We start from the raw sequence: 20,575 nt of genomic DNA on the forward strand, positions 1-20,575 counted from the left end.
TCTCCACAGAGGACATGGCCAGAAAGGCCACCATGAATAGGGCCCCATGTGCCACGGAGGCCTCCACAATCCACGAATCACCCATGGGCAAACCCCCGCACAGCCCTCTACTTTATTTTCATGTTATTACATCAGCACCTGACATTCTTTGTTCATTGCATTTCTGTCCATCCCCTCAGAATGGAGACTCTCAGAGACCAGGGGCTATGGCACGGCCCTCCCAGGTACAAGAAGAAGCGGGAGGCAACCCAGCATCTCTGGGGTGGGGAACAGAATCTAGGTGTGGATGAGTCCATGCCTGGATGCAGCCTGAACTAAGCCGGCCTTGACCAATGCCCCCACAGCCTTAATCTACGGGTCCCAGGGTCTGCTAGGACACACCCGACACTCCCTGCATGGTGCCAGGCCTGGGGCCTGGAAGGCAGGCCAGCCCTTACACCCCTGTTCTCACATTCAACTTCCTAAGGAGGTTCCCTGCACCACCTACTGGCCCATTAGACAAACCCCCCCTCTTCCACCCCCAGCTCTGGGTTATAGATTAAAGGCACAAATACCTCCTCCAGAAGGTCCCTGTGAACATGGTCTCCCTGAAGGGTAGGAGGGCTGGCTGAGGTGCCAGAATGTTCCTACGGATACATTAGTAGGGAGTCATCTCAGGCTCTGACTCGGGCCTTCTCACTTTATAGTGAGGTGGAGGAGAGCTGGGGAGGGGTTCTAAAATCCTTCTATGAGTATAGAGCCGACACCGTCATTACCAACCTTGGACCTTGGGCAAAGCATGCCTCATTTGTTTGCTCATTTGTAAACAGGGAATAATACTGGTGCCTACTTCATAGGACAGTTGTGTTCTGGACCCTCATTTCCCTTCCGCAGCCAAGCAGACTGCTCTGCTGACCAGAGCCAGGGCCATGCCTATCTGTCCTGGGCTATGTGCATTCCTTCCTGTGCGTTCCTCCGCATACTGCCCCTCTCCAGGCTCCCATCCCCATCTCCTGGAACACCCAGGGAGTGGAATTTTCTTTACTGTTCTCCAGTGCTTTCCCATCCATGAGCTCACTTCTCTGAGCACAGAGAAACTTGACTACCATACGCCTCCTGGACGGCGTTGTCTCCTACACCCACCCCCAGCTGCTGAGCTCTTCAGCTGGTCCCTCTCACTCTGCGGAGAGCCCCTCGTCCTTGAAACGCCCTTGTCCTCAGGGTCCATGAAGGCACTCCCTCAGCGTCCTCCCCTACGCCCCTGTCTGCTCCTGCCTTTTCCTGATGCCTTTCCTTCCTCCCACAATGACCTCATCCCTTCCTTGGCTTCAGCTCCCCCCATGCACCAAAGGTTCCACATCTCCAGCCAAAACCTCTCCCCCGAGTCTGAGACACGGACATCTAACGGTTTAGGTAACATCCCTTAAGAGTCACTAATGCCTCAGACGTGAAGGGCACAGGGAGGGTTTAATACAACAAGGCAAGCAGTCACCAGCATGATGACTGGCCTAAGAGACACTTGGCAAGTGGTCACTAGTATTATTCTTTGCAATTTTCATTTCAAAATTAGCACCGTTTTAATAGGCAGAAACATGAGTTTGGAAAGAGCAGGCAAAACTCTCCCCCAGGGATTTAAGGGAGGATTGAAGTTCTTTCTTCAACCTCTGGGGTTAGCAGGTTGGAAACTCCACACCAATCACTGCGGGCCAGACATTCTAGAAACAAGTTCCTGAACTCTACCTCCAAGTCCCCTAATTAATTAATTAGCGTTCCAGCTATTACTTCTGTTGACAACCTTGGTGGCTCTTGGCAAGGGTGTGTCAGCCCAAGCAAGTCCAGACGTATTGTGGCAAATCCCACCGGCTTCTGGGATGTGAGACATGATCCCCATAAGGCAGGAGCGCTACCTTGTTAGAATTAATTGGGAGGATGAATGGGGGGAATGAGGTCCTCTCAGCCAATGGGCTGATGGCCTCGGTGCCATAGGTCACAGGCCTCAAGATGCCCAATAGGGCCCAGGCCAGCCTGCATCCTGGTAGAGCTGATGTAGGTGAGGAAGGGGTGCCCACGACCCTGCCCTCCTTTCTCAGAGAATGCACTTCTCAGGCAATGATGACATTCTTCCCAGCCTAGAAAAAGGCTTGGGTTTCAATGAGAGGGACTCTGGTTAGACACTCAGTAGAACTAATTTCTGTGTCTAGTTGAGGCAGGCATGAGCGAAGAGAGGAGCCCGGACCTTGACAGGCAGCCTCTGTGAGGCCAGGCCTGCTCGCAGAGACCCCTTCCTACAGCCACAGCCAGCGGCTCGGGTGGGTGGACTGGGGCCATCTCTCCACTGTTAACCCCGGAGGAATACCCGCTAAAGGCCCACAGCACTCCGAGACTCTCCCCCACCCCCGGGCCCCCCAAGGGTGCCCCCCTAGCTCCCTCCTCTCTATACTAGCCCAGGACAGACAAAGCGGTTGAGGGAGAAGAGAAAATCCTGTAAAACAAACAGATGTCGCATTTCCCCCAGAGCTCTGGCTTCGGATTGGGTCTCTGGGGTTTCCTCTCATAGTGGCCCCTGCCTTCTGTGACTTTGGGCTGGTGCCTGGGCTGCTCTGGGCCTCCGTTTCCCCAGCAGACCCAGGAGGATGGTAAGCTGGATGACCCTGAGCGATACTTCCACCGTGTGAGTCCCTGATTTGGTACCAAGAGGCTTGTCTGCCTGGGGTCCCTCCCCATGCAGACAGGTAGAGCTCTGAGGCCCACCTGAAGCTTCTGAGCATGGTGGGGCCTCCAGGCCCCTCTGACCCTCACCTAGGGCTGCACACTCTGCCTGGCTGTAAAGAGAGATGCCACCGCCTGGGGGAGTGCTGGGCACAGCCCTTCCAAGACAGGGACGCCAAGACCACCAGGAAGTGCCTTCCCTCCCATCAGTTGGGAGGGGAACAACTTCCAGGCAATCTGGAGCCTTTGGCTCCCTTCAGAGTCCCCTGACATCAGGTAACAGCTCTTCAGCTGTCGCGGGGGGAGAGATACCCCTGGCTTCCCAGGAAGGCTGGGCGCTGTGGGCCTGAAGGCTCTCCCGGCACATATCACACCCCGGGCTCCCCACCCGAGGGTGCCTTGGCCTGGTGTCAGTTTCCTGATAAATCTCGGGGGCTCAGTAGAGGGAAGTGACTCCCGTCCTCACCTTCCCTGGACCTCGGAGCCTGGAGGCTTGCTCACCACCTCCTCCTTAGGACCCTGGGTCTTCAGTCCCCACAATCCAGGCCCCTCATTTTCACGTTTCCAACTTCCCTCCAGGAACCTGCCCCCCATCAAACCTGGCTTTCCCCCTCCACTTACTCGCCCATTATCACCCTCACCCAGCTAAGATTCTGGGGCCCACTGCTCCGCCCGATGGCTTACTCCTTGAATGCCCCATCCAGCCGGATGAAACCTGCTGGGTGAACCCTATGACTCTTGTAGCCCCCAGCATCTCTAAAGAGACAGGCCCTGGCCACGCCCACAGCCCTGTGTCCTCCCTCAGCCATCCCCTCCGCAGACCCCTTGCACAGCCTACCAGGGTCCTCTGACTTCCTTGGTCAGCTCTCTCTCCCATTCTCCCCTCTGAATGTCTCCATGTCCCCAAACCACCACCCCCTCTCCACCCTAGTCCTTCTCTGCTTGGTCCTGAGCACACAGAAGCCATCAGAACAGCTTCCTTAATCTCCCCACCCCCAAACACTGTCCCAACAGCATCCCCGTTGCTGAGGGGAGGAAGCAGGCTCTCCACAGCCAAGACAAGGCCCCAGAATCCCCAGTCTGTGCTCTGCCTTGCCCCCACTTCAGGGACTTTGCTCTCCCTGTCTTCCTCCTCCCTACGTCCTCTCCCTCTCCCCTGGTGCCCTCCCTTTTGCATGTACACAAGCTCCAGTCTCTCTCGTTTAAAAAAGGCAAAAATAAGCAAATAAAAGCCTCTCTTGATCCCACCTCTTGTTGCTGCTGCAGGTCTGTTTCTCTGTTTTCTCTTGGGGCGCCAAGCCTCTGGCCAGAGGGGTCAGTCCTGCCACCCCATTTCCTCATCCCTCAGCTGGGTGCATCCCCGGAGAGAGGGTTTGCCTTCATCGCCCCGGACTCCAACCAACACTCCTCAGCTTGGTGGAGTTCAGCCTAGCACGAGTGTCTGCCCTGTGCACGGCCTACCTCCTACTTCTTAGCTCTGGCCTCACCACCCTGGCCTCCGGTCCTTGGACACCATCCCTCCCCAGGGCCTCTTCTCTCCCCGCGCTCCCTGGCTGCCATGACTATTTTCATGCCGGTGGCCTTAATCTCCTCTCTCCAGCCTGGGCCTCTCTCCTGGATTCCAGACCCAGAGCCAATTTCCCATAGGACAGCCCCATTCGCACATTCCACGGGCTCCTCGGAGCCCCCGGTCCGTCCAACTGGACATGCCATCCTCCCTCAAACCGCCCCTCCTCGTGTCTCCATCTCCTTCAGTAGTGCCTACGTCTGCCCCCTCACTCAAAAGCAGCGAGCTGGACGCATGCCCTGCCGGCCCCCTCCCTCTCCCCCATCTGACATCCTCACAATCCTTCCTCTCCCTTCAAGGACCCACTTCTCGATGCCCACTGCCAGCAGCCTGGTCCAAGCCACCACCATCTCTTGCTGGACACCCGCCAGCGCCTCCTGATGGCTCCTTCTCCTCCAGAGCTCCAGCCAGGCTCATAGTCAGGAATCTGCAGTCCTCCATTGCCTAGCCTTTTGGAGGACACCTGCCCTCTTGGCTTTGGCCTCCCAGTGGGCAGTTCCAACTGCCGTGGCCCGCCTCCCTCTGCTCACTCTCTGCTTGTGAGGTGGGTTTTCCTCGGCTCTATGCTGTGTGCTGCCTCTGCTGAGAACCTTTACCCTAGGTGATGCAGCCCAACGTGTCCCCTCTGGGCAACTCCAGCTCATCCTCCAGGCCCCATGAAACGCCATTTCGCTCCAGGCTGGGTCTGGGGCCCTCTACTCTGTCCTCCCAGATCCAGCTGGACTCATCCCCTCCTCGTCCTTGCCCTTCATTTGCTAGTCCCTGTTTAGTTGTCATGTTCACCACTTGGCCCTGGGCTCAGGAGAGGTCAAAGCCTGGACTTGTCTCATTTGTGGTTCTAACCCCAGTGCCTAGCTCCGGACTAAGGAGCTGGACTTGAATAAGTGCCTGTTAATAAACACTGCACCCCTCCCTGCCTTGCCCTCCCCACACCCACCCTCCCCGCACTGACCTCTGACATCTGCGGGAAGAGGCTGATGGCCAGCGGCAGGGCCAGGCCGAAGGCCGCCAGGCACACAAGGCTTTGCACGGGGAGGAGGAGCCGGGGCCGTGCCTGCAGGAGAGCTGTCCTATGGGGAAGAGAGGAGGGAGCGAACATGAGGCCAGAAGACAGGCTGAGCTGGCTGCCAGCCACCGTGCAGGGTCCCACTCAGAGTCCCAGGGCCCAGGCAGCATGGTTCTGGGCCAGTGCCAGTCCGTATGTAGCTAAATAGTTGTGGAATTCTGTCTTTGGGGCCTTCCCCAGTCGGCATCCCTTTCCCCAGGCCCTGTCCTGAAGGACATTGCTGCTTGAACTCTCAATCACACATCATAAGTGAGTACTTGGGGGGCGCCCATTGCACCCTGTGTCCAGCCCTGTGCAAAGAAGGCCACATGTGGGGGAGACACAAGAGGAGGCTGTCAGCCTCCACCCCTGGGGAGATAAACAACAGAGAAAGATGGTCCTCAAGGGCAGGGCATAATAAAATATTGAACAAGCCAGAATAGAAGCCACGTTCAGGGTAGGAGACAAATGGCATCCACATGCCTGCACACACGTATATATACACACGGGGACACATGCACGAGCATGCACACACGTACACACACAGCCAAGTACGGGAACAGAACACACCCCACTGACCACCTGGTCTAGTCTGATCCAAGAGCCACAGAGAAGGGCAGTGACTGGCCCAGGGTCATAACCATGTCTGAAGTAGGCAGGCCGGGCTGCCCAAGGTCATGGCCACATCTGCAGGAGGCAGGCCAGGCTCCCAAGGTCATGCCCACGGTTTCCAGGAGGCAGGCCGGGCTGCTGCCTGAGCTCTTGACTCCCTTCGAGTGCTATCGCTCTGCGCTGCCCCCAGCTCTTGCCCTCAGAACCCTTCACCAAGGTCATGGCCAGCGTGTCACAGCAGGCCCCCACCCCCCACAACAGGATTCCCCAGGCGGGAGGAGTATATGAAAAGTCTCCCTCCAGGCCCTCGGGTAGCTGTGCCAGCAGGACAGCTGACAGGACTCTTTGCTAGGGGATGTTGGGTGAGCACTACATCTGACCTTAATAACTGTTGGCCTCCACATGCCTGGGACTGGCTCCTGGGATGGAGAGGATGTAATCAGGCTCTGGCCCTCTCCTGCTGCAACAGGGCTGGCTGCGGCCACAGGCAGGTGAGAGACCCTCTGGCGGGGCAGGGCCTCAGTGTGGGGGGGGCAGGCAAACCCCACCCCGCCTTCACCTCCTGGGACAAGAATCCCGAGAGAAGCTGGCCCTGAGCAGACAGGAAAATTGAGAGCCACCGTTCTCAAACTTCAGTGTCTAGGCACCTGCTTCACGATGCAGACCCCCAAGAGCCCCCTACCCCGATGAAATCCCCATTTTGTTGATGCTATGACTGGGAATCAGCACTTCAAACAGCCTTCCATGAGTCTAAAACAGGTGATCCTCAGAAAACACTTTGGAGAAACCTTGGCCCGGGATGTTCTGCTAAGGTACAAATAAAGCTCCAATTACTTGTAAATTTTATGCAGATAAAAGGCCTGGACACAGTAAGTGCACAGTAACTGTGGCTTAATATTGCTGTTTTTGCTCTTGTTAGTGCAAGAAGGAGGGAGGATCCTAGCGATGCTGTCCTCTAGCCCTTCCCACTGGCCCAGACCCCAAGACCTGCCCAGCTGTTGAATTCAGTCTGAAATGGGCTATCAGAGAGGGCAGTTTCACAGGATTAAGAGCAGCAGGTCAAGGCCCAGATCGACTTTCCCCTCAGCCTAGTCCAGTGTCGCCATCGTCTCTCCCTCCTCCAGGGGAGCCTCATACCCCCCACTGGCTTGGCCCCGGGGCCTCCTGGTTTCCCTGGGAGTTACAGTCAGTTGGCTGATGAGGGCTTTGAGACCTTTTCAACTGAGATAAACTCCTCTGGTAGGACAAGGAAGTGGGGACCCAGGCTCACTGTCCAGATTTACATAGGAGCGCCCCCCCCCAAGAGGCTGTGGAGGGCTGGGCTAGCCTCCTGACCAATTGTGACAGTGACCTGAACCTCAGTCCCTGGGGGGAATCAGAGCAGGGGGAATGGGACAGGAGGGCGTGGAAGTCCCTGGCAGCATAGACTGGAGGGGCACCAAGGGCAAAGAGGGTGCCGGGGAGAAAGAGTGAAGCTTCCTCCCCAGCAGATGAGGAGCGGGCCATGGGCTCCATCCTCAGGCGCTCGCAGCAGGGACCCTAGGCAGCCTCCTTCCACACAGGGCTGTGACCCTGGCTCCTCTCTCAGGGGTGGCTGGCTGAAATCTGCCCTGGAAAAGGGGTTCAGGAAGCCCCAGGCCTGTGCTCCTGACTCAGGAAGCAGGCAGCCCCGAGACTTCAGCCAAACAGGAACCCCTGAAATCCCAGCCCTGGGCCGGGAGAGTGAACACAGCAGGACGGGGGAGGGGAGGAGGAGAGGGAAATGGCAGGGAGGGATCGGAAAGGCAGCTGGGGGAGTTGAAATATGCAGATGGAGAGATGTGCGTGTGTGCGAAAGCCTGGAGAAAGGAAAGACCCGGAGCCCAGGGAATGAGGGAGGCTGGGGAGCGGCCTCAGGAACCACTGTGGAGGACGCCCAGAACCCCTGCCCCACTGAGACCCCACCTGACTGGAAGATGAACACCAGGGCGAGGGATGCAGGGCTGGGGGAAGAGAGCCGAGGCACCTGCCTCTGAGACTGTGGCATTATGGGGAAGGATGGATCTCCCAGGCCCAGGAAAACACCAGCTTCCTTCTCAGGAGGGTAAAGCTGGAGTGGGCGCCCTCAGCCCGAGGGAAGGTACAGTGTGTGTGCTGGAGGGGGCGTACACCCTCGGTGCTCCCCCAGGGCTCTGGGCTGGGGATGGAGGCTCCTGTTTCTGACTTGAGACTATTGCCCTCTGGGTCTTAAAGACAGGGACACCTGGACATGCTGGGCTCCCTCCCACCTCTCTTCTGTTAGCGGAACCGCAGGGACCTTGTCTGGGGGTGCTCCTCCCAGCGAGGAGATGCTGAGGCCAGAGGCAGAGCAAGGGGGCCGCTGTACCACACGACAGCTTGTCTCCCCACGGCCGTGAGTTCCCTCAGCACTTGGAGCAATCTTAGTTTGCACTCCATTAATTTGCAAGTAGGCTGCTTTGTAAGTGTTCTTTTGTCTTCTTCCCCTGGCTGTCCTGACTCTCTCACCGACCTGGGCTCCCAAAGGGGAGGAGCCCCTGCATTGCCCTTCCCCAGGGGAGAAACTGAGGCTGGGGGAGTCTCCTTGACGAGCCTAGCCTAAACGTTCTGGAGCAGGAACCCCACTTTCGTGTTCCCACCAGGAGACTCAGCTGGCGTTGTTACACAGCCCTGCCCGTCCTGTCAACCAGCTGTGCAACGCTGGATGGATGTGAGGTTACTAAGTCCTTGAGGGCACAGCCTGGGTGTTGATACTGCTCAGGGACCCTGAGCTCGGCTGCTTCTCTTCCTCAGAGACCCTCTCAGGCACGTCAGAGGACTAACCCAGTACAGGGCTGCCAGAACCAAATGGCCAACCTGTTTCCACCTACCTGAGGGCCTTCTTCAGACCCCAAGCTGAGCCAGACCCATGGCCACCTGGACTCTGGGCAGATCCCAGGCCGGGAGGTTCAGAACTAGAAAATCCCAGCCAACTTCCCCAGGCTAATTAAGTCCCCAAACTAACCATCCCTCCACTCCACTTCTGGCAAACTCAATTCAGATGCCAAATGGAAAGGCATCACAGATAAAACCCCAGGCCCAGGGTTCAGCAGCCTTGAAGACAGAAGCCCGGCCTTCCTTATTTGCCTGGTGGTCTCCTCTTGTGTACTGGCAGTCATTCACAGTCACTCGGGTTGGGGGAAAGCCTCAGTTCACGAGGCAGCTACGGACTCAAGGGCCATGGGCACCAGAGCAATTCCTCTCGCAGATCTCCCACACGAGACTGGTTTTCTTGAATCCTGACACTCAACATGTCACACGCTCAGGTCCCTCCCACAACTCCCCCTCTTCCATGAGGAGGAAGGGATCATCTCCTTGGCTAGACTCGGGGCTCCCCGTCAGCAGGTCCCAGTGAGCACACTTTGCTTCCGTCTGGCTAGACTCCTCAATTCCCCACGCAACGGACCCACACCCTGCCCAGAAAGCATGCCTTCCACAGAAATCCTGCCCTGCTCTCAGAGTCCGCGGAAGCCCTTCTCCGGTCTAGTGCTCCCTCCCCTCAAGGTCACCTTGGGTCCATTTACATACTGCCCAGTCCCACCTCCAGCTGACCCGTGTGGGGGTCATGCCCATCTCTCTTAACAAAATAGAGGCTTCCTGAGACCAGGACCCCAAATCTGCTTCTGTCCTGTCTCCAAGCAGGACAAGATGCAAAGACATGCTGATCATGTGATGTGATTCGAAGCCCTGAAGCCGCCCGCGTGGTAGGAAGAGCCCAGCTTTGCACCTGCACTCCCAGCTCCCTCCTGGCTCTGTCATTTCCTATTGGATTCCTACAGGCAGATGACATAACCTCTTTTTGCCTTGTTTTCCTCATGTGTGAAATGGGACTATTCTACTTACCTCTGTACACGACAGCCATACTGTCGTGATGGGTAAATGAGATCACTCACTCATCCGACAAACACTACGCCTCTACTACACGCCAGGAATTGTGCCAGATGCTGTGCAGGGCCATAGATAAAAAGAAGGAACTTGCCTCCATGGAGATGGCATTCTAGTGGACCAGACGGATAACGGACAACTAGGTAAAGAGTCTCCGATGTTGCTAAGAGCTACGAATACAAATAAGGCAATGGAGGGAAGAGGAAGTCATAGTGCTATGAACTCGATGGGGTGGTCAGGGAGGGACTGTCTGAGGAGCTGGCATTTGGGCAGAGACCTGGCTGAGAGGGCACTGAAGTAAACGCTTGATAAATATTAGCTGTTATTATAAACCGTACTGTGGGAATAGGGAAGTCCTGCTTCCGAGCCTCAGCTAGAGCGTCCCTGAACTTGTCCTTATGCCTTGAGGTGCCCCCTCCCAGGCTGGGCTGCCAGGAGAGGAGGCAATGTTCCCCGCCTCCCTTCTACCTGCGTGAACCCAGCCTCTGCACCCCCGGGCCTGTATTCATCTTGCTGTCTCCACCTAGAACCCTCCCCAGCCCCTTGCCATCCTCCAAGACTCACCCTGACCCTCAGAGCTTGCCCAAACCTACGTGAAGGTCAGCTCTGGTTCCCCCCTTCGGCCCCTCACCTGCCCCTCAAGCAGCATTTCTTCTTCATGATTCAACCCCACACTCATTAAGTAAAAGGATCACGGCATCGTTCCTATGATCGTGTCCCCTTCTAGCTTTATAGTCACGACAACTACGCGTTCTCAGAACATGCTTTGGGGGAAGGCAGGGAGGTTAGTACTACTCGGATCTTATAAAGGAGAAACTGAGGCTCAGTGAGGTGGTGAGTTGCCTCGTGGTGGGATGCCTGAACAGCGTGGTCCTAACCCAAATCTGGTCTTCCTGCCACAATCCTCCTACTTCCCAGTTCCAGCAGCACTGCAGGGGAGTATCTGAACGAACGCGGGCAGGGCGGGCTGCCAGCAGCAACCCTGTCCCCTGCCCTGGGCCAGCTGGTTCCCCTTCCCTCTCACCCTCCTCCCCAGGGACGGCCCCTCTCTCCTGGCTGCCCCAACTCACTTCTCCAGCATGGACATGACGATCGGGGGGAGCACCAGGATGGGCATGGGGAGGACCACTCGCGTCAGCGCCGTCTCCAGCAGGGCCTGAGGGGCAAGCAGAGGCTGTGGTGAGGAGAGCTCCCCGGGGTGGGGGACGGCCACCTGGCAGTGAAGCCCTGTCTGGAGCCCCTAGGTGTGTGCGCCGCTGTTAAGCACATCTGGCGGAATGGGATGATTCAGGGAGTTGCTCACGAAGCCTGATTCCAAACACCAGAGGAGAGCCACCCCCATCTTCCCACCGCGCAGATTTGAAAAGAGCAGATCCGTGTCACCTGCCACGTGTTGGGGAGGGGTGGCAACACAGAAGTGGCCCTGGGAAGGGGGCCTGTGCCCAGGGGGGTGCCCGGGTGGCAGGCGCAGGGGCTGGAGAGGAAGCATATGGAGGACTCGAGATGCTCTAAAAACAAAGCAGACGCTGGGAGGACCGGAACAAACAGCTGGGACCTGCTGAGCCACGTGAGTCTCTTGGTGCTGAAGGAGGACAGAGATTCAGGGATTGACTTTTTTTTTCCTTCTTGACACCCCTTAAACACAACAATTTCGAGGCTCTTGCATCTCCTGGCTCCTTTCTCAGTGACAAGAGGTCAGCTTTGTAAGCAGGAAATGCTTGTGCTGAGTGTTTGCTGTGTCTCCATATGGGGTTGCTGGGGTCCTTGCTCTGGGAGTTCCCTTGGGATTCCTGGGGAGTGGGGGCAGGGTCAAGGCACAGCTTAGAGGCCGGTCTGCACCCTGATGGTCACTGTGGGGAGTTCCTTCAAGGCCATGGGCTCCTGGCCCTCAGAGCAGACTCGAGGAATAGCTCATAGCTCCCAGACCACAAGGGGCTCACCTGGCCAAGCTGAGGGAAGCCCAGGGCTGAAGAAGAGCCCGGGGTTCCCTGCTGTTTGCACCATGAAAAGAGTTACCATGGCTGGCCTCCTTCTCAGCACATCAGGGGCAGCACTAGGGTTGGATGGGGGGTTGGGGTTGGGTAGGAAACTGAGGCCAAATTCCCTTCAAGGATGGAGTGGTTCAGGGCTGAAAATTTCTCTCAGGAACCTGAGTCCTTCATGATCAGCCTCTGGAAGGCCTGGGAGAAGGTCCGTCCAGTCTCCTAGACAGGTATGGGAATGATGGGGGTGCCCAGAGCCAGTACAAAGAAGCAGAGGGTGCAGTGCAGGCCCTGGGGCCGCTGAGCCCTTTGCTCCTCACAAGCCTTGGATGGGCACTCACTTTCTCTGAGACCAGTGGGGAGGGGAGCACTGGGACAAGAGAAGGGTCTTCCCCGAGTAGGGGATTAGAGAGAAGGTCTCGCTGACAGGTGAGGCTTGGGGCCCATCGTTGGAGCCGATGAGGGATAGTGGCCGGGGCAGCGGTGAATGCTCAGCTACTCATGCTGACCCCCCATGACCTCTCTCAGAGGCCAGAGAAAGACAAGCCAGTCATCACCACTCAGGCAAAGGCCGGGAAAGCATGGGGAGTTAGACAAAAGGGCTAGAATTTTCTTAAAAAATTAGAGTTGGCTGAGTGGGTGAGGCCGGTGAAATGAGAGGTGGGAGAGGGCTTTCCTGCAGTGAGCTGTTCTTCCCCAGACCCCCACCTCAGCCACGGTCCCTTGTGAGGCAGCACCTGCAGAAGCCCCTGGTAACCCAGAACGGTGAGCCACCTGCATCTATGCCTTCTCTTCTGGCCCGGGAGGAGGACATGAAGGCCCAGGGAGCAGCACCCTGAGTGCCTGGGGTGGGGGAAAGAAAGCTCTAGGGCGTCTCCTCTGCCCTTTCCAATTAACAGATCCGAGAAGCCAGGTCCTGAGGGGCTGGGACAAGAGATGGGGTGTCTTGCAGTGGCAATGATGGATGGGGAGAAGGAGGGACCATGTGGGGACAGGCGTGGCTGGGGCCAGACCTGGAGGCCCAGGGCTGATGCAGATGGGAGGCAGGGTGCGTCAAGGAGAGCAGATGCAGAGAACACAGAGAAGCCCCAGAGGAACGAACCCCTCTCCCAGTCTCTGGCCTCCCCACCAGTGCCCCAAGCCCCCCAGATGACCCACGTGTCTGGCTGCAATCTTGGAGGAGCCCACGAGGTTGCCGTCGCCATCCAGGACATCAATGCCTTCCTCCAGCTCCCCATACCGCATCAGGACCACGTTGCAGATGTTGGCACTGGCTGGAGAGAGAGAGGGGAGCAGGGGGCAGGAGTGAGAGGGGAGAATGCCGTTCTAGCTGGTGGAGAAAGTCACTAGGCTGCACTCAAGCCTCCTGGCCCCTAGCAGCAACAGTCCCAAGGAAGTGTCACGTCTGCGTTCGGACACAGTGGGTGAAGGTATGGTTCTGCAGCTCATCGCCCCTCCCTCAGCGTGCTGAGGGACTTGGGGGCCCTTGAGAACCTGGTGAGCTAAGGCAGAAAATAACCAGTGGGAGAGAGGAAGGGGACAAGGTTCGGGAGCTAGAGAGCGACCAGTTTTCAAGGGAGCTGCCTGCCTTTCCCCAGGGGTGGCATGGCAGGCAGGCAAAGTGAACGTCCATCTGCAAGGGCTCCGCCAGTTTGAAGACGCTCCGCCAGTGCCCCATGTTCCGTCATCAGCAATTCCATCCCTGGGGCTGCCTTTCCGGGTCTTTTCCTGAGGAGCCCCTCCCACCCACCCTCACCACCCCCCACCATTCAGCCCTTTGCTCCTCAGAGAGAATCAAGTCCCCCGAGATTTGCTTCTCTGACAGCAGGTGTCGGAGCAGGCAGGAACCTCAGTGCTCTCCCAGCACCGCCCCCTCATCATATGGAAGGAAAAGTGAGGCTCAGGGGAGGCGGGTGACTTATCTGAGGTCACACAGCAAAGTGGGACAGAACTAAACCCCTGCGGACCCAGGAGACAGGAGGGTCCGGGGAGGGAGGTCAGGCAGAGCTAAAGGCCAGCCTTCTACAGTGTCACTTCAGATGGCTGGGTTCCGTCCCTGGGCAACGAGATCATGACAGACCTGGGCTGAGGCGGGGGGGCAGGGGGAGGGGGGCTCCTGGCTCTTCAGTTAAACGTTGGATGCCAGAGCTTGGGGGCCGCATGTCAGCTGGTGGCCAGCCCCAGGAGTCTCCCTCTGCTCCTCTCAACTGGAACTCACAGGGCCGGGCCGGGTCTGACCTAGCTTGACCTCCCCCAACCCAGCCCCAGGCTAAAAGTGGGGGGACTTAAGGGTGGTGGGCGGGTGGGGAGTGGGGGGGGTGACAAATGTGGAGGCCGCCTGCTTCACTCCCCCCAAAGCGCCTTGCTGTGTTTAAAGTTTTAATTTTTGCTAATTAATGTCAATTAATTTTGTATAATGAGTGTTTAATTTTGGGGAGTGTGTGAGCCTGGGAGCGACTGCAGTTCTGGGCTGTGAACGCTGATTAGCATCAACACCTGCTGCTTCCCCACTCCCTCCAGTGGGGGGGCACGAGGGTTTGGGGAGCTGCGGGGCTGCCGGGCCTAGTGGGCAGGTGGAGTGGGAGGAGGACCGCAGATGCTCCTGGTGCCCGAGCCAAGGCTGGGGAGCAGGAGGCGAGGGTGCCCGCAGCTGGGGGACGGGGTGCCGCAGGTGAGGGGCGGCTTGAGGCCCTGAGGGTCTCTGAGCCTCAGTCTCCTGTTTCAGTACGGTGGGGAGGTGGAATAAACAGAGAATAGGACCAAGATGCTCTGCAGTCTTTGGAGAAGCAAAGCAGGAAACCAAATACAGTTCTAAAATGTATTTACAGCACATATGCCGTCCTTGAGTACCTCCTGTGTTTCCACACGACACTCAGCCGCAGTGGTAACCATGGGCAGACCTCTCCTGCAGCCGGTCCCTCCTGTCCTCCCGGCAGCATCGCTCACCTGCCTCACACAGCCAGGGGAGAGCTCAGAAGACATCTGGCAAGGTTTGGAGACGTTTTTGATGATCCCAACCTGGGGTGGGGGTGGCTACAGTCATCTATGGTGGAGAGACCAGAGGTGCTTCTCACCATCCTACAGGGCACAGCTCCCACCACAAAGAGTTATCTGGTCCGAAATGCAAGTAGTCCTGACATTGAGAAACCCTTGTCTTCCATAGAGACAGACGGAAGACGGAAAGTGAATTGGAGGTAAGGGAGGAGAGGCTGGGAGCCTGGATTTGGGGCCAGTGGGGCTTGAGTGACAATCCTGGCTTTGAATATTGCCCTCCTTGTTCTCAGGGGTGAGCTCCTGCGGGCCCTGGGTGCTGCCAGCCCAGGGGTTAGGGCCCAGAATGGCCCCCAGAGTGGCCTTGGGAAGTGGACACCTGGCCAAGTGTTAGCGCCTCGCCCTCTAGTGGCGGCAGGACCACTCTGCACCCCTCACGCCTCTGGGGCGGCCGGGCCCGTGGTTCCCAGGAGATCCAACAAAACCACCGGAGAAGATATTGGGCTTTTCTGCCCTCTGAGAACCGCTTACATCACTACCACACCAGCACTGCCGCTGCGGGAGAGGCAACGTTAAAGGAATGTGGTCCAGGTGGTGAGAATCCGCCTGAAGTCAGGAGCCACCAGCTCATTCTGTGACCCAATGCCACCACCCTTACCAGGCTTCCCTGGATATAAAAGGACGTGCTGCATTTAGCATCGCTATGGAATCTCTGGGCACTGGCTGAGCTCACATGGAACGTCAGCTTCTGCACCCAAGCCCCCACCAGGACAGGGAAGCCAGGGACAGCTGAAACATCTCTAGCCCCAAGGCGTGCCCATGTGGGCACAGGTGCAGGGGACAAAGAAGAGATTATTTAGAGGCGGTGCTTCACCAGTCCCAGGCTCATGGTCACGCATCTTGCTCGCTCTCTGCCATTTCCAGGGTAGAATGTAGCCACAGCAGATGGAGTAGGACTTTGGTTCAAACACAAAACCACTTGGGATGAAACACACAGCAGGAAAAGAAGTGAAAACCCAGTGTCCTTCCCCTCAGCCCCTCCAAGACAGTTCAGACACGAGTAAGCTCTCTCCTCCTCTAAGCTACCTGGATGGAAAAAAGACAGAGAAAATCCTAAAAAACCACCCTAAAATGATGGCACCCCCAGCTCCCTCCCTCAGAAAGCCCACAGTTCTTCCTGACTACTCAAATGGCACATGCCCTGCAGTATCTTCTGTTGGACCTACACTGGTGGTCCATTTTATTGAGCACCTGCTGTATGCACAGGTGACCAGCTATCCCCGTCTTTGAGCAATGAGAACATGAGATGGTCTCAGTGATTTCATTTCCGTGATCTCATCCAGAGCATTCATTTCTGCCGTATTCCATTTGAGGCTCCCTGATCCCTCCTATCCCACTCCTGGCAAGTCCAGCTCCCAAGTCACGAGCTCTGAGAGCCGAAGCAAACAAAAAAGAGAGAGAAATAGAGACCAGCCGTGGGCCATGGGTCTCCTTTCTAGCACACCAGCAAGATCTATTATTGACAGTATCAGCAGGTTAATTAAGCAGTCTGTTAGTGATCATGTTAAGAAAGCTGGCACATTTTCAACTCGGATTGACGCCATTCAAGACTCAGGCATAACTGATGTTGGAGAAGCTCTGCTGAGAGATGTCACAAGATGAGAGAGGGAGAGAGAGGGAGATCGCTTCACACTGATGGCAAGCTCAGTGTCAAGTCCTGAGGAAAATATGCTCTTGACTGCTGCAGATGTTCTCACATCAGACCCATCGTGATGCAAAATCATGCAGATTGTGAACAGCTAATGAAGCACCCTGTGTAAAAGGGACAGTGCAGGGAAGAAGAGAGAGCAGTAGACAGAAAGACAAATGTGCAAAAAAAAAGTCCTCCAAAAGGAGACAGCAGGGGAGCCTACCCTCTGATCTACCACAGGAATGGAGGCACGGACCAGCGGTGTTAGGAGTCCAGAAACATGCCCACCCATGGGGGAAACGAGTTTTCGGTAAAGCAGTTACAGCAACTCCCAGGACAGGACCATTCAAACACAAAGGGGAAGCCGTGGGCTATTGGGCTTTTCCTTTGGGGACAACAAAATATCTTCACTCTTTGGTTCTAAGACATATTTCCCCACATTATAATGGTTTAGAAGTCATGAGGTGCCTTACGACGATCATCGGGGTAGAGGGAGTGGAAGCCCTTACCCGAGGCCCGTGCATGTGTAAACTTGGCCACGTGTAGAGGTTCATTCAAGTGTCACCTCAGCTACCCATAGCAGTCTGCACAGAATCTGAACTTAAACTTAGATTCCTAATTGTTGCCTAAAACATCTTTTTAGAACTTACACTATAATGGAGCACGGACATGAAAAGTTATTGTACATGCAGAAGATCGTCTGCCAGATACCAGGCAATGCAATTAAAGACAGCAGAAATTGCCAAACCATAGATAGCTACCCTAAAGAAATGCTTGCCCATATGCACAAAGAGACATTTACAAGGATGGTAATTATAGCACTGTTTGTAAGAGCAAATAATTAGAAACAACCTAAATGTCCACCATTAGGGAACTCACATGGGAAGATCTCCAAAACAAACTTATATGAAGAAAGCTACCGAGTACGTACAGGGTGATTAACTCTATGTAAAACCTCATAACTGGGATGCGCCTACTGTGTGCCCGGAAATCCACAGGTACTGTTCGGGAAGGTTCAGACCTCACATGGTGATTCCCTTGGGAAGGGAACTAAATTTAGGAATTAGGGGTTGTTGAAAGACTTCCACCTTCTTTTTTTTTTTAACCCTGTTTTTCTAAATACCATTTGAATTTTTGTAATGAGAATATAACCGTGCTTTCCTTGTCTAAGAAGTGAAAAGAAACGGCCAAACTTCCTAAGTAGATCATAGACATTTGAAAGCCATCAGGGATCGGTGTGACCTACTCGTGGTTCCCACACTTCGGGGGCTATAGGTGAGAAACTTCCTAAAGAAGATGATTAACTTCAGGAATAGTTTTTCCTTCAAGCAAAGAAAAAAAAAATATGAAACCACAAATATAACCAAGTAGGAAATGCAGACCAAAAAAGAAAATCCCCCCATATTTTTCTATGCTTTGAAGTTATACTGTTGGTTTTAAAGGGGCCCAAAGGGCCAAGACTAGAAGCAGGGTGACAGAAAGCAGTGGCAGCCGTGATGCTGGGGTTTAACAACCCAAGTCCAAAAGAGAAGTGGAGAATGTGAGCGAGGCTCAGATTCAAATTCTGACCTTGAAGAAAGTGACTCAGATTGGTTGTGTAGTGAAGGCTTGTTTATTCCTTCACGTGAGCAGGGAATACAGTTCTCTCCTCTTCCGAAAGGCTATTGTATTAATGCCCCTTGTAACTGAGGCATCTAAGCATTGAGAAATATGGCCCCTGATATCTGTGAATTTTAAGAAATAGGAAGCTGGGAAAATAGATTTTATGTAACAAAGAGCTGCTACTACTCGTTAGCAGAGGGTCATGGTGACTGACTCCCAACAGCTATTCTACTCCCAGAGGATGAGTCTTAACTAATTGTAGTAAATCCCTCCCTTGCCAGTGATGGATGGAGGAAGGGACATGTGACCAGCCCCAGCCAATGGGGGATGTCTGCAGGGGACTTCCAGGAAGGGTCTCCTCTCATTGAGGAAGAGGCGGCAGGCAGAGCCTCCTGACTGACGTCTGGGCTGTGGTGGGTCTGTGTGTGGTGCTTGGATTTCCTGCTGCCATTTTAGGACACAAAAGGGGCTGAAGAGCGCAGAGGTGGAAGGAAGGGCCCGGGGTGTCTCACTCGGCACTCGACCTTTGTGAGGTAATACCTTCATTTATTAGTTAAGCCAGTTTGGGTCTTGTACTTTTGGCCAAAAATATTCATAAAATGTATAAAGAGATCTAACACTTGTTAAGAAAAAGGTAGTCATCAAAATCACCCCAAAAATATTTCAGTAGGAATTCATGAAAGAAATAGTAAAATCTCAATGAATGTGAACTCAAAGATAGATTTTTTAATCTAGAGAAAAATCTATCTGCGGGTGTTCCTTGGATGTGTTGGACACTAATCCTCATCGGTTGTATGGTTTACGAATAGTGTGCGGCTCTTTTTCCTCACTTTGTTGACTTCTGGCATATAGTGTAACATGTCATCAAATAAGCAATCCTTCCCCCCTCCGGTATACGCTTTTCATGTCATCAAAAAAACTCTGCTCCTCCCCAGCGTTCATCTATATTTTCTTCTAGGAGCTTTAAACATTTTACTTTTCACATTTAGGTGTCTCTGGAATTTATCTTTGTGTATGGTATGAAATACGGGTTTTCTTTTCTCTGTCTTTTTTAAGATTTTATTTTTTAAAAAATATTTTATTTATTTATTTGACACAGAGCAAGCAAGAGGGAGAGAGACAGAGACAGAAAGTAAGCACAAGCTGGGGGAATGGCAGGCAGGGGAGAAGCAGGCTCCCCACTGAACAAGGAGCCCAATGAGGGGCTCAATCCCAGGACCCCAGGATCATGACCTGAGCCAAAGGCAGATGCTTAACCAATTGAGCCACCCAGGCGCCCCTTTTCTCTCTTCTCTATTTGAAAACCCAAACGCCCAATAAAGTTAAGAAAAAAATTCTCAACCATTCTGGGAATTGGAAAAATGCAAATTAAAATGAGAAAAGAATCATTTCAGATGGACAAAAAATTTTCAAGATTGATAACACCAAATGTAGGGAAACCAAAATGTAATCCTTGCAGGCGGAGTAAAAAGCCAGTATGCTCATTTGGCAATATGCGGCAAAGCTAGGTGTGCGTGTGCCCTCTGACGTGGCCATTCCATTTCTAGGTACTGTGATTCTCGACACTGGATGTACATCTGAAACTAAATCTGAGATAGGGTCCAGGTCTCTGCATGTTTTAAAGCCCCCTCCCCCCTCAGGTGGCTGTTTGAAAACCTCCGTCCTGGGGAAGCTCCTACTTGTGTGCACAGGGACACACGTACGAGGCTGTGTAGTGTGGTACTATTGTGGTTCTTAGGATACATTGAGATTTTAGGACAGCCCTATAAAGGCATCTAAAACTTACTGAGGTTAAGATGCAGTTTACAGAACAGTACACATGGTATGATCTCACTTATATTAAATGTATATTTATACAGGCATATTTATGTTATATAGAGATACAATAAATAGAGATTGCTACATTTTTAGATGTTTACTCAGATTTGGAGGGATATACACAGATTTACCATGGAGAGCAAAGTAGGATTGTTTACTTTAGAAAACAATCATATATTATCAGAGGGAAAAAAACCAGAACCATTTTAATGAGAACAAAAACGAAAACAAAAACATTCCAGTGGCAACCAGGAGACAAGCTTCCATCTTGGGTCCAGACTGACCCTGGACAAAGTTCTCCCCACTTTACTTCCTCTCTCGCTCTCTCTCCTACCTTGTGGGTCATATGCGCACACAGTAAATAATTCAAATTGTGTAGAAGGGTAAATAATAAAGCCAGTCTCCTTCCAACCTTTGGCCCTTAGCTTCCCTGCACCCTCCCCAGAGGCAACAACCACTCTAGCCAGGCTCTCATGGCCCTGCCAGACACACTCAGTGTAGTTACAAGTGGAAATGGATGGACGTCACCACCCGAAACACACACACACACACTCATGCCAGTCCCACCAGAACACAGGCCCAGCCCTGCCTCTGGAGGAGGGATGATTATCCAATAGGGACGTGCACCCTAGTATTTGCCTGATTTCATGATATTCTCC

At 54.3% G+C, this 20,575-nt stretch overlaps 1 protein-coding gene across 4 annotated transcripts in view; it reads right to left on the minus strand.

Moving 5' to 3' along the window:
• Positions 1–20,575, minus strand: part of SFXN5 (sideroflexin 5) — a gene marked incomplete at its 3' end in the record, with an annotated part of 113,184 nt that overhangs the window by 13,279 nt on the left and 79,330 nt on the right. For 3 of the 4 annotated variants that reach the window (XM_080814843.1, XM_080814845.1, XM_080814844.1), the window contains 3 exons: positions 12,974–13,089; positions 10,904–10,989; positions 5,208–5,325 (listed from right to left, as the gene is read on the minus strand). In XM_080814843.1, the coding sequence (XP_080670969.1) occupies positions 5,208–5,325; positions 10,904–10,989; positions 12,974–13,089 (320 nt within the window). The remainder of the gene's footprint in view (positions 1–5,207; positions 5,326–10,903; positions 10,990–12,973; positions 13,090–20,575) is intronic. The other variant, XM_080814846.1, reaches the window with a different exon arrangement.

This window comes from Martes martes, assembly GCF_963455335.1.
Source record: "Martes martes genome assembly, chromosome: 9".
In the NCBI taxonomy this organism is placed as follows: Eukaryota; Metazoa; Chordata; class Mammalia; order Carnivora; family Mustelidae; genus Martes; species Martes martes.